This window comes from Genypterus blacodes, unplaced genomic scaffold (genome assembly GCF_046128005.1).
Source record: "Genypterus blacodes isolate CSIRO-AG114 ecotype Tasmania unplaced genomic scaffold, CSIRO-AGI_Gbla_v1 ptg000076l_1, whole genome shotgun sequence".
Classification (NCBI taxonomy): Eukaryota; Metazoa; Chordata; class Actinopteri; order Ophidiiformes; family Ophidiidae; genus Genypterus; species Genypterus blacodes.
The window spans coordinates 761,827-773,388 of NW_027466885.1; the positions used below are offsets into that span (position 1 = coordinate 761,827).

The 11,562-nt window shown below is 43.1% G+C and overlaps 2 protein-coding genes across 4 annotated transcripts; one reads left to right on the forward strand and one right to left on the reverse strand.

Moving 5' to 3' along the window:
- Positions 1-125: 125 nt before the first annotated feature.
- Positions 126-2,732, reverse strand: LOC143006798 (uncharacterized). Of its 2 annotated transcripts, none has more exons than XM_076158088.1 (4): positions 2,462-2,732; positions 1,920-2,111; positions 1,340-1,556; positions 126-1,090 (listed from the first exon to the last, which is right to left on the reverse strand). In XM_076158088.1, the coding sequence occupies exons 1-4, from the start codon at positions 2,538-2,540 to the stop codon at positions 448-450; spliced, it is 1,131 nt and encodes a 376-aa protein (XP_076014203.1). In that variant the 5' UTR covers positions 2,541-2,732; the 3' UTR covers positions 126-447. The 2 variants fall into 2 exon arrangements, with proteins under 2 accessions (XP_076014203.1, XP_076014202.1); XM_076158087.1 differs by having other exon boundaries at positions 1,920-2,135.
- Positions 2,733-3,159: 427 nt separating this feature from the next.
- On the forward strand, positions 3,160-10,038 carry xylb (xylulokinase homolog (H. influenzae)). 2 transcript variants are annotated; one of them, XM_076158085.1, is made up of 19 exons: positions 3,160-3,309; positions 3,899-3,981; positions 4,174-4,243; positions 4,645-4,725; positions 4,879-4,965; positions 5,044-5,172; positions 5,255-5,320; positions 5,424-5,496; positions 5,668-5,786; positions 5,910-5,991; positions 6,272-6,312; positions 6,421-6,536; positions 6,624-6,739; positions 6,971-7,044; positions 7,149-7,245; positions 7,338-7,396; positions 7,792-7,879; positions 8,878-8,972; positions 9,732-10,038. In XM_076158085.1, the coding sequence occupies exons 1-19, from the start codon at positions 3,175-3,177 to the stop codon at positions 9,846-9,848; spliced, it is 1,728 nt and encodes a 575-aa protein (XP_076014200.1). In that variant the 5' UTR covers positions 3,160-3,174; the 3' UTR covers positions 9,849-10,038. The 2 variants fall into 2 exon arrangements, with proteins under 2 accessions (XP_076014200.1, XP_076014201.1); XM_076158086.1 differs by lacking the exons at positions 3,160-3,309; positions 3,899-3,981 and having other exon boundaries at positions 4,221-4,243; positions 5,049-5,172.
- The last annotated feature ends 1,524 nt before the right edge of the window (positions 10,039-11,562 follow it).

Here is an 11,562-nt window from a genome sequence, read left to right on the forward strand (position 1 = left end):
CGGGGTTCTATGGATGGGTTAGGGTTAGGCAATGGCAATGTCATGAAAAATGTTTGCTTCCATAGAAACAAAAAAAAAGTGCTGTAATTGCTGAAAAGCAGAAAATCTTATATAAAGAGCATCACTGAATCTGAAATCTGGACTTTTATGTCTATGAGTAGCCTTAGTTTGAAAGCAAAAGGAATTTTCACATTCCACCACTAATACACTAATTAACTAGCACACAAACAGTGCTGAAATATGATTAAAAGCTGGGGAAGTTGACATATAAAGGAACATTAAATTTGAATCTGATGGTATATTTGCCATAGAGTAAACCGATCACAGATAGAAAATGTTTCCATCCCTCAGTAGAAATCATATTGTGGACAAAAACTCTATTTGGATACGTTTTCTTTGTAGCATTTGGTTTTTAAGAACCATTTCTCAAGTGTTCCAGGTTTGTTGTTAGAAAGAGGAGTACATTCCCAGCTTCCTGGCAGCCTCAGAGATCCTCTGGCTCTTTCTGTGCGGGAAGGGGTAGTAGCTTGGGTGCTGGGAGGAGACCACGCCTCCCAAAGTCACCTGCCGGGTGAATCTGAGGGCAGGCACAGGGGTTCTCCTGCTGGCCTGCAGGATGCCGGGACTTGTTTTTCCATTAACGTCGATGGTCTCCTTCTTCAGCTCGTCTTCTACATCACTGATGGAACTGTGGGGAGAGTAGGTTACCGACGCAACAGGGGTGGAGCCGTCATTGGAATTGGTGAGAGAAGCAGCTGAAGACTCCTGAGAATCGCTGAAGGAGCTGCCAAAAACACAGACTTCGGAGGTGCAGATGGAGTGGTCGAAATGATCATCTGTAGAACAGCCAACAGGACTTGTTTGGGAAACTTCAAGGGAACCATCAACATCTCCTGTGGGACAATTTGAGGAATCACTGACTGGATCTCCCATGGGAGACTTCAATGAATCATGGACTGGCTCTCCTGTGGGACATTTTAAGTGACTTTTAGTGCTGATGAATGTTTCTCTGGATCCGACAAAATTGCTTATTGAATCGCCGAGGAGTTCTTGGTCCCTGCTGTCAGACTCAGCAAAATGAGATGGAAACCTGGAGAGAGGAGACAAGATGGTGGACTCTTAGCGGAGCTCTCACTTCATCTTAATTCATTGTTTCTGCAGTTAGTTGAAGATGTGGCATTATAAGGCAATGACTATTATTACATTTACTTTACTAATAACAGATTTGAGTACTTCTTTCTTAATTTTAATGAGATTTAGTTGACTGACTTTAATGATTTGAATTAAACAAATGAAAATTTAATATCAAAAGTAATGGAATCAGCCAATAGTAACTTACCTGAAATAACTGTTGGTTCTTTGCATTTCAGGGGAAACCTGGTTGGTGACCAGCGAACAGGAGCGCCGGTGGAGGCCCAGGTGGACATGCCAGGGGTCAGAGGTTAGGAGGTTAGGGTTATTGTTCGCCACAGGTGAGCAATTCTGTGGTTCTGTTGGTGATGTCAAACTCTGGGGGACAGGAATGATGCTGAGAGCATCTGACAGCTCCTGAGAGACTGGAGAGAGAGAGGGAGAGAGGGAGAGAGAGAGAGAGAGAGAGAGAGAGAGAGAGAGAGAGAGGATTTTGTAACAAACAGCTTTTAGTTAAGTTGAAAAGCATTTCCATATTTCGGTGTATACAAATAAAACTTGACTTGACTCGACAAAACCTCTATTTTGAAAATACAAACCGGAAGTTCTGTCTATCCGGCTTGACGTGTGCTGAAGCGGATACAACAATCTGAGAGAACCGCGTATGTCTCTCAGTTAAAAGTTACAGAACAGTTTTATACTTAAGCAAAGTTTGGCTTCTAATAAAACTTTTCCATCCGCAGGAACAGCTTTACTCGCGCAGAGATAAAGCGACATTGAATCCTCACCTCTGCGGAAAAGCAGCACCTGTGTGCGCCGCTTCTGACTCTCTCTGCTGCACCGGTACTGCTCCCGAAGCACAGAGATGTCCATGTTATTAATGGTCGTTTTCTCTTCTTCCTCATCCTCCTCCGGCTCTCTCACCAGCCGCGCCGCACCTCTGCCGCTCCACGCCCCGCTCCCTCTCCGTGTCCGGATAGCTGCGGCAGAAAAACAGGAAAAGCCTGACCTTTGACCATCCGTCTAAGTTAGACCATACGAGTTTTATGAGACAAACAAACAACAAAATTGAATAAAAAGAATGTGTCAGGATCTTGAAACCATACAGATTACTCAATGCTAGGAAGAAAATTCCTGAAACAGTTTGATTTGTTTTGGCATTTGTGTTGACATTATCTTTCAGGACTTAATAACAGCCCACAGGAAACGAAATCGATAAAAACAGAGTAACTGTTTTCTTCTTAAACAAATCCATTATCTTTGATATACACATAGACTTTGTGTTGTGTGTTGAAAAAAACCGTGTCAGGTCTTTTTTTGGCGCTATTACCATCCAACAGGTCCTGCAGAGCTGCACAGCAGCAGGATCCATAAACACCTGATGCTGCTGCAGCTGATTTTCTCCCCATTCTGTAAACGCAGCATCTGTCTCCACCAGTGTACAGACCTCTGTTCTTCACTGGTGCATTCAAAGACTCCTCTGCATGCTCCTCAAATCCAAAAGAGGAAAATAATAGATCAAATCCAGCAGGCTCTATGTTACCTTGTCGAGTGGATTAGTGTTGGGGAAGTGGTGAAAAGACACACACACACACACACACACACACACACACACACAAACTACTGTGTCTAGCGCCTGTGACTTTGATTCATGTGCAAACAGTAAAGGACAATATGTGGTGTTGAACTTTCCAGTCAAACAGTCTCCACATTTGATACGGCTGAAGGACAAATATTGCAACCACAAAAATAACTAAATGTATTCATACGTCATTATTCCCCTGCTCTGTGTGAGAATGAGGGAGAAAATGTACTGAACAGCTACGTGGCAGAGGGATGAAAGTCTCAGTTTGCTATTGTGTAACTTCCACTGCAAACTGTTTTTAAATTAGATTTTAGTTTATACTCCCACAATTATTATGTGTGAGTCCTTTTCTCTGCTCTCTGAAAAGACCCCCCACACCTGATATGACATCACCAGGCCAAAGAGTTTCCATCTAAATCTGTTTGTGTATAGTTTCTTTATTAAAGTGTTTCTCGTTGATGTCCTGCCCACTCTGTGTCTGTTTCTTTAAATGTTTAACTCTTTCCCTGTCTGAGTTGGTTGATGCCCGGTGTGTCGTCCTCATGGCCGCTGCAGACTCTCTCTACCTAGGCTTCGACTTTAGCACACAACAGGTAAAACACACTCATACTTGAACTCATCATTATCCGTGTATGTGACGCTCTTTGCGTAAAAGCTGCGCAGATGTGCGGAGATTTGTTTTTCCGTGCAGACACGAAAGGTAAACAGGAAACGGCTGCAGCCTCGCGCTGTCTTAACTTTTACTTTATTAAAAGTATTCCGTGTTTAATTTAAATGATTTGCTTTGGGTTTAGTTGGCGTTCTTTGAAGTTGAAATATAAAAAAACTGCTGACGTGCTGTTTTTTAGTATGGAATATGAACGCCTCCGGTGAACTTTGACCTTCGGTGCGGTGGACTCACTCTGGATGTCAACATTGAGTGAATCAATATCTTTTATATTATTCACATGCCACATGTTACTCAGTGTGACAGTAGGCTGTGATCATTTTAAACGTTGTAAAGTTAATCGTTTTCTTACCTACTTATTTCACATATGTCATTGATTTCCTTGATGAAGAATAATGAACTGATCATTGTATAAATTATAATTCCGTTGTGCTGTGTTCACAAACATTACCGAAGTAAACAGCTGATGGCTGGTTGTAGCTTTAACAGACTGTGCTGTCTTTGTGTGTGTGAAGCTGAAGGTGGTCGCCATTGATGGAAACTTGCAGGTGGTCCATCAGAATAATGTTCAGTTTGACGCTGAGCTTCCAGAGTTCAGGTAAGACCAAGGCCAACACACATTAAGAAGGCAGATAACTGTGAAATGTTAGAAGTTATCCTGAAACATCATGGTTGCTTGTAGAAACCCCAACCCTTGCAATGAATTTCCTAGAAAAATGTGAAAATTACACTTAAAACTTAGTTAAAAAACTTTGTAACTCTTCTAACCTTAGTGTCTCTGTCTCTTTAGAACTCAGGGAGGAGTTCATATTCATGCTGACGGGCTGACAGTCACGTCTCCTGTTCTGATGTGGGTGAAGGTAGGACATGGGTGCATACACACACACAGAACAGTCATGATGACGAAGGTTTGCTTTGCCCTGTCTGTGCAGTAACGCATGAGTTAAACTATTAATTCCTCCTGTACGATGCAATAGGCCTTAACATGTACTATCATTACCCGCTGTGAATGGTTGGGAATACCTCTGTACTTTATTCAAAGTGCAATGATTCCCAGACGACCACTCTACCACCCTGAGTCACACCACCCTAAATTCAATATGTGGCTCAGCATTTCAAAGTGTCTGCTGCCAGTTTCCCTGTGTGGCTCTTACTGGTCCCTGTCTGAAGAATAATAGGACGTGTCCAAACTGCTCTGTCACCAGGCATGTTTGGCCCCAAGGCTCATATTTGATTGTTCCTTGTTTCTTTCTCTCCCCAGGCTCTTGACCTGCTGTTGGACAAGTTAAAGAGTGCAGGGCTCGACTTCTCCCGTGTCAAAGCATTGTCAGGTTGCGGCCAGGTAAGACACGATCATGATCCAATAAGGGAAGGGCCTCTTGGTCTAAAAAGCTTTTCTTGAGGTCAAATAGTGGAAGTAAAACTAAACTCAAATGAATAACTAAACATATTTTCTCTCTCTCTCTCTCTCTCTCTCTCTCTCTCTCTCTCTCAGCAACATGGGAGTGTGTATTGGAGAAGAGGAGCAGCTGAGACTCTCCAAGAGCTCAACCCTCAGCACAGTTTGCATCATCTTCTACAGGTGAGTAGTTGGTTAGTTAGTTAGTTAGTTAGTTAGTTATTTAGTTGGTTAGTTACTGATGTGTGTTTGTGTGTTCAGAGCAGTTTTTCCGTGTCAGACTGTCCTGTGTGGATGGACTCCAGCAGTGGGCAGCAGTGTCAGTACCTGCAGTCAGCAGCAGGGGGTGCGTTGAGGCTTGCAGAGGTCACTGGATCAAGAGCCTATGAGGTCAGACAGGTTCTCTCTGGGCCGTCCGTCTCTTTCCAACTCTCTTTTCCCTCTAACTCTGCATGAACATGTGTTGTTGCAGCGTTTCACAGGAAACCAGATCGCCAAACTGCAAATGACACAGCCGGATCAGTATGACAACACGGAGGTCAGCCCCTAACACGACACTGTGACCTTTGACTCAAGCAGATTAACTGTGCCAACTTTGATTTCACTTTCTTATGAGTGTGTGTGTGTCTGTGTGGTTTCAGAGAATCTCCTTGGTCAGTAGCTTTGCCGCCTCACTCTTCCTCGGGGATTATGCTGCCATCGACTACAGTGATGGTACAGAACAAACCTTTCTGTCTATCCATCCAGCCATTCATTCATCAATACAATACATGCTTATTCTCTTATTTAGTTGTGTGTTACTCATCTAAATGTGTCATTAAGTTACAAGGCTGAAATACGACTAAAATGACCCAACTATGATTGACTGGTTGATTAATTATGCAGGTTCAGGGATGAATCTATTGGATATCAGAAGTAGAAATTGGTCTGAGGTCTGCCTGGAAGCCACTGCACCACATCTGGACAAATTGCTTGGACCTCCACTACCAACCACATCTGTACTGGTAAGCCTGGGACACACCGGTTCACTCTGGTTAGACTGATTCTTACTGGTTAGAGGGCTCCATGCATTACACTATGTACAATCAGAGTTGACGGACATTTGACCATGAATTTGTCCCACGCAGGGTCCCTTGTCGCCTTATTTTGTACATCGATATGGTTTCTCTGAGCTCTGCAAAGTGGTGGCTTTCACTGGAGACAACCCGGGTTTGTTTAACATCCTCTCTACCTTCATCTTGCATTATATTCCTGAAAATATTAATTCAGTATGATGATTTCCTATTTTTTTTATTTCAACACTCATGTAGTTCTTTGGACCGCCTAACAGATGGTGCTGTTACTCCACTTTTTGTAATTCCCTTGTTGTGTTATGTGCCACATGAATGTACTGCATGACTAATCCTGACAGGTCCTCTAGGCATCTTTGTTGTATGTTTATATGTCAGATGATGTTGTATGTTTATATGTCTCTCTCTCTCTCTCTCAGCATCTCTTGCAGGTATGAGGCTGCAGCAGGGTGACATCGCTGTAAGTCCCAAAAAAAGCCACACTGTCATTCAGCTAAAAAAGCAATTATTCTTATTCTTATGGTTGTAATGTTGTTTTGTATGTTGTTTTGTGTGTGTGTGTGTGCAGGTGAGTCTGGGTACCAGTGATACTGTATTTTTGTGGATCCAGCAGCCTCATCCAGCGCTGGAGGGTCACGTCTTCTGTAACCCCGTTGACTGGCAGGCATACATGGCTCTGCTGTGGTACCAGGCTATTTCTATCTTTTTGTTCTTTTCTCATTCAAAATAATCAGTATGTAAACTTGTGTGTGCGTGTGCGTGTCTCCACAGTTTTAAGAATGGCTCACTGACCAGAGAGCGCATCAGGAATGAGTGTGCTGGAGGATTGTGGGAGGTTTTTTCTGCTGCTCTGAGAGAAACACCCCTGGGAAACAATGGCAACATTGGTGAAGTTTGAACCCTTATTCCTTTGGATTTGAACTTCCTTCCTTCTTCATTCCGACCTACATTTGATGTTTTTCCTTTCTTCACACATTCTCCACTCAGCTACCCTCTGTCCTTTGCTGCTTTTTGTTTCTCTCCTTGTGTTATTCCTTCCTTCCTTCTTGCACACAATTCTTCCTTTCCTTCTTTCTGTCCTTTCTCACACTGAACTAATTGCTACTCTGTGTTTCCAGGGTTTTATTTTGATGCCATGGAGATCACTCCGACAGCAATGGGAGTGTACCGCTTTGACCCGCAGAACAACAAGGTAGAGAGAGAGAGAGCAAGAGAGAGAGAGAGAGAGCAACAGTCATGCTTTAACATCCAGGTTCTTTGAGAAAGTGTGCTGCTGTTCATGTGTGTGTGCTCTAGGTGCCCTCACTGAGCCCTCAGGCGGAGGTCCGAGCTTTGGTGGAGGGTCAGTTTCTGTCCAAGAGGCTCCACGCTGAAAGACTGGGATACTCCATCAGTAAGACTCGTCCTCCTCGCTTTTCACTTGGACTGTCAGACTCTTGCTTAAAAAAAGTGTTTGTGTTTGTGTGTGTGTGTGTGTGTGTGTAGTTCCTGGGACGAGGGTATTTGCTACAGGCGGAGCTTCTTCGAACCCAGAAATACTGCAGGTCAGCTGGTTTACTCTTCTTTTTGTGTTCTCATGTCCTGCCAATGTCAATCGTATTAGTGCTTTTGTTGATGCTGTTATTAATAATATAAATTAATCAGTTGATAACAATTAGCTACAATTGGCTTTTAATGAGGAACAACTTAGTCTGTGTCTGATAGGCTGTTACTCATCACCAACGTCATTGTGTGTAGAGACAGAGAGAGAGAGAGAAACAGAACGTAAATCTCTGAAGATCATTATTCTGCTCAACTTGAAAACAAAGTTATTGTGTGTGTTGTCAATTTCAATTGGTTCATTTATTTCCAGACACAATTAATGACTGAAGCCCACAGGATGTAAATGTACACCCCCCCTCCCCCCCTCTCTGTGTATGTGTGTATGTGGCTGACACAGGTTCTATCCGATGTATTTAACGCCCCGGTATACACCATCGACCTGTCTAACTCCGCCTGTCTGGGGTCAGCGTACATAGCTGTGCAGGGTAAATCGCGCACACACACACACACACACACACACACACACACACACACACACACCATAACCCTAACCCTAACCCTAACTAACTTACTAACTAACTACTGTATATACAATACAAACGTCCTTTAAATGTATTTATTGATGAAAAGTTTAATGCTTATGCTTGCAGTGAAGCTTTTCTACTCACTTCTACTTATTACAGTGTCCCTGCTGAGAAACACTGAGGAAGTATCGCTGCAGCAAAACTAAACAAGGAGGCTTTTTTCCCCCTGCTGCTTCTGAATCTGCACATTCTGTCGCAGCGTCATTTCATGAAGGATTGCTTAGCTATGGCATCGTCCCCCTGAGACCGAATGAATCAGCATGTGTTATTAACAGAGGACTGCATTTAATTATTTATTATTGCAACGCAGTTTATTTGAGATATTGTGTGGAATATGGTGAGAGCGACCTCAGATGCCTCCTCCTCGTTAAAGACTCAAGGAAGCCTCCTGAACCGTCTGCATGTATATTTGATGGTACGGCACCCACGTAACCACCATACATGTAAAAACTAAGAGAGACCGTTGACGATCTTACCTCTACTTCATTCTGTTTCATGTTGGGCGGTCGGGTCGGCGGGGGGAATCTCTTTCATCTGGTTTTATGAAGATGTGCTGCTTCGACATTAAAAGCTCTCGGTGGAGACGCTCAGACATAATGTGGGAGAGCTGGTAATGAATAAATTCACACGTTTCGTTTATCTTATACGGTGAGGGAAGAGCTTTGAATGTCTTAAATTGTGTGGTCACTGGACTAGGCTTCTTGGAGAGCTCGCCCCAAGATTCCAGATCAATTACACTCGTTGTTTTTAAATGGAAGGCACTATAAGATGAGGAATGTTCAGTGTCCATGTAACGGTAACAGCTGGTTGGTTAAAGGTCACCCGGCTAAACGTCTGACTGGCTGGTTGTGCCGTCTCATTTGTTAACCACGTCCGTTTCTCTGCTGCTTTCTTTTCAGGCCTTGTAGCCGAATCGGAAGTTTCCTTCTTTGACACCATTAAACCAGCAACAAAACCACAACAAGTTGCCACCCCCCACCCCAGTGCACAGGAGGTACACACACACACACACTTCCTTGGCTCATCACTGGTGTTAGGAGAGCGTAGGTGGGCAGAGATGTGTCTGCCTTTTGGCCTGGATGTGAATGAGAGACGTGTGGATTCATTGATGCGGCATTGGAACCATTTTATTCCATTAACTTTTCATTTTTTGCCATTTCAAAAACAAATACAGATGAAATGTCTGTCTTTTGAGCTCCAGTTCTTTTAGTGTCTTGGTTCTTTTGTTGAAGGTTGAAGAGCAACACAATGAGAGATGAAGAAGAGTCAGAGAGATGACGAGAGAGCGAGAGAGAGAGAGAGACAAAGCGAGATGAAGAGACACACACAGAGAGAGAGAGATAGAGCTAAACACGCCATGTGACATCTAGATAAATTTTGACAATTATGATCAGGCGCAGGTGTTCACAGTCTTCTGCACATGGCGTTCTAGAACATGTTCACCTATTCATTCAGAAGTCTTTTGAAGAATATCCACACGTTCTAAACATAAACAGGGAAAGTAATTTAAATGTAGCTGCATGTTGACTGAAGCAATGTTCTCTGGCTGTCCTTCCTCCATAATTAAACAGGTTATATAAATACATAATGAACTGTTCTGCTAAAGCACACATGAAAAGCAGCCCAGTTTAGATGTATGAATGAACTGTTTATCCTTGAAGTTCAGAGCCTCATCAGTGTGTTTCAGTTTGTTACAAAATCCAGAAATCAGAGCTACAGAAATCAGTGTATGTGTGTGTTTTCTGTGTTGCAGATTTATGATCCGATGGTGAAGCGTTATGCCCAATTAGAGGAGAGAGTCCTGCAGGAGTCCCGCCCCCTGAGTCACAGCCACCAATCGGTTCAGCCAAAGCAGCCCAGGGCCTCTTGATTGATTGACGCCATGCTGTATTAACACTGCTGTCCTCTTTTGTCTCCTATATGTGTGACGCACGAGCAATACATCTGAATTGGGCATAAATAGGATTTTGAAAATAAACAGTAACCCAAACTTGTCATTACTGAAAAATGGTCAGAATAAACACTACATTTTTATTGTAATAAATGAGGTTTTGTGCTCATCTACATGATTTTTTTCGTCACGGATCCAGCGGTCCTAGATCACAGTATGAAACATGTCTGTCTGTCATGGCTGATTAGGCTCTCGTGAGACCAACGACTGTCTTTGTCTGTCTTTCTGCAGCCTCTCCTACTGAGTGACATTATCTGATTAAAGCCCAGAGGTTGATAAAGGTCAGTCCTGTGTGTCGGTGTCGGTGTCGTCGTGTCGGTGTGTGCACGTAGGTACGACTGTGTTTTCACCATGGTGACTAATGCTTCAGCCACCGGAGATTGACTTCAATTGAGAGGGGCTTGTGTGTGTGTGTGTGTGTCATGCGTCAGATGAAAATTAGTTCACACGAGGACTGCAGAGACCAAAACGTGTGTGTGTGTGTGTGTCTGTTGACTCACTCTATAGCATTTATAGAAGTAGGAGGTGGCTTTGATCTGTCCTCAAATGGCACACACACCAACTCAGGATCCACAGAAGCTGCTTTCGGTGTGTGTGTGTGTGTGTGTGTGTGTGTTTACATCGATGGGTGGAGCCATCAATTGTCCTGAAATGACTCCCACATACCCACCAATACACTGCAAGGGGACAAAATCATGGCTGATCCTGTGTGGGCGGGCGTGTGTGTGTGAGTGTGTGTGCAGCACATGCAGCACATGTTGTCCAGTGAAAACCCTGTAACTCCCTTTTTATGCTCAGTAGCGTTCTCACCTATTTCAAGAAATCGTTTTCCACCATAAACAGCTCTGACCTTATTATTGCTGTTATTTATAATCAGTAGGGGGCAGGAAATAAAAGATAAGATAGATTTGTATGATACACAGTTGTTGCCTACAAACACACCCAATCCTAATCAATCTGTTCGGGTAGCACTGTCATTCCATGTTGAACAGACATCACTTACCAGAGCTTCTTCACTGCTTATGGTTTTATATTGGAAATCTGACACCACACATAATAAAACCAATATAGAAACATCATTGAGTTGAAGCTCAAGGATTCTAACTTTAAGGTTCCAGATGCTCCCATGGCTGTGTCAGTTGGACAAGATGGACAATTTAGGCCAATGTGGAGTGCAGTGATGATGTACTTTCTGGCTGCTACCTGAGATTGTGTCTTTGAAGAAGTATAGAAAATAACCAGGGGCAAAGGGCAAAAGTACCCCTAAATTGTAAATTGCAACCATGAAGCTTTTATTGACAGAAATGGACTGGCAGACAGTAAAGACCGTAATGAAGAACAAACCTAGTTCTTCACAACTAAAACCTGCAAGCATTAATGTTAAACCTACTGTTTGTTTGTTTTGTTTTAGCAGCATCATTTACAGAAGTACTGGAAGAAGATTAAGATGTGAAATAAAGAAATGCAACTCATGCATGAGGATCAGTTCAATTGTGCTGCTGCTCGTTCTTTTCAAAGCAGCTTTTGTAGAATGTAGTTATTCTTTTTGTTCCCACAAGATCATCATCTCTTAAGATCTTTAGTAACTTACCTCCATCAGGTCTTTGTTGACCTGGTTGAGTCTCAATAATGG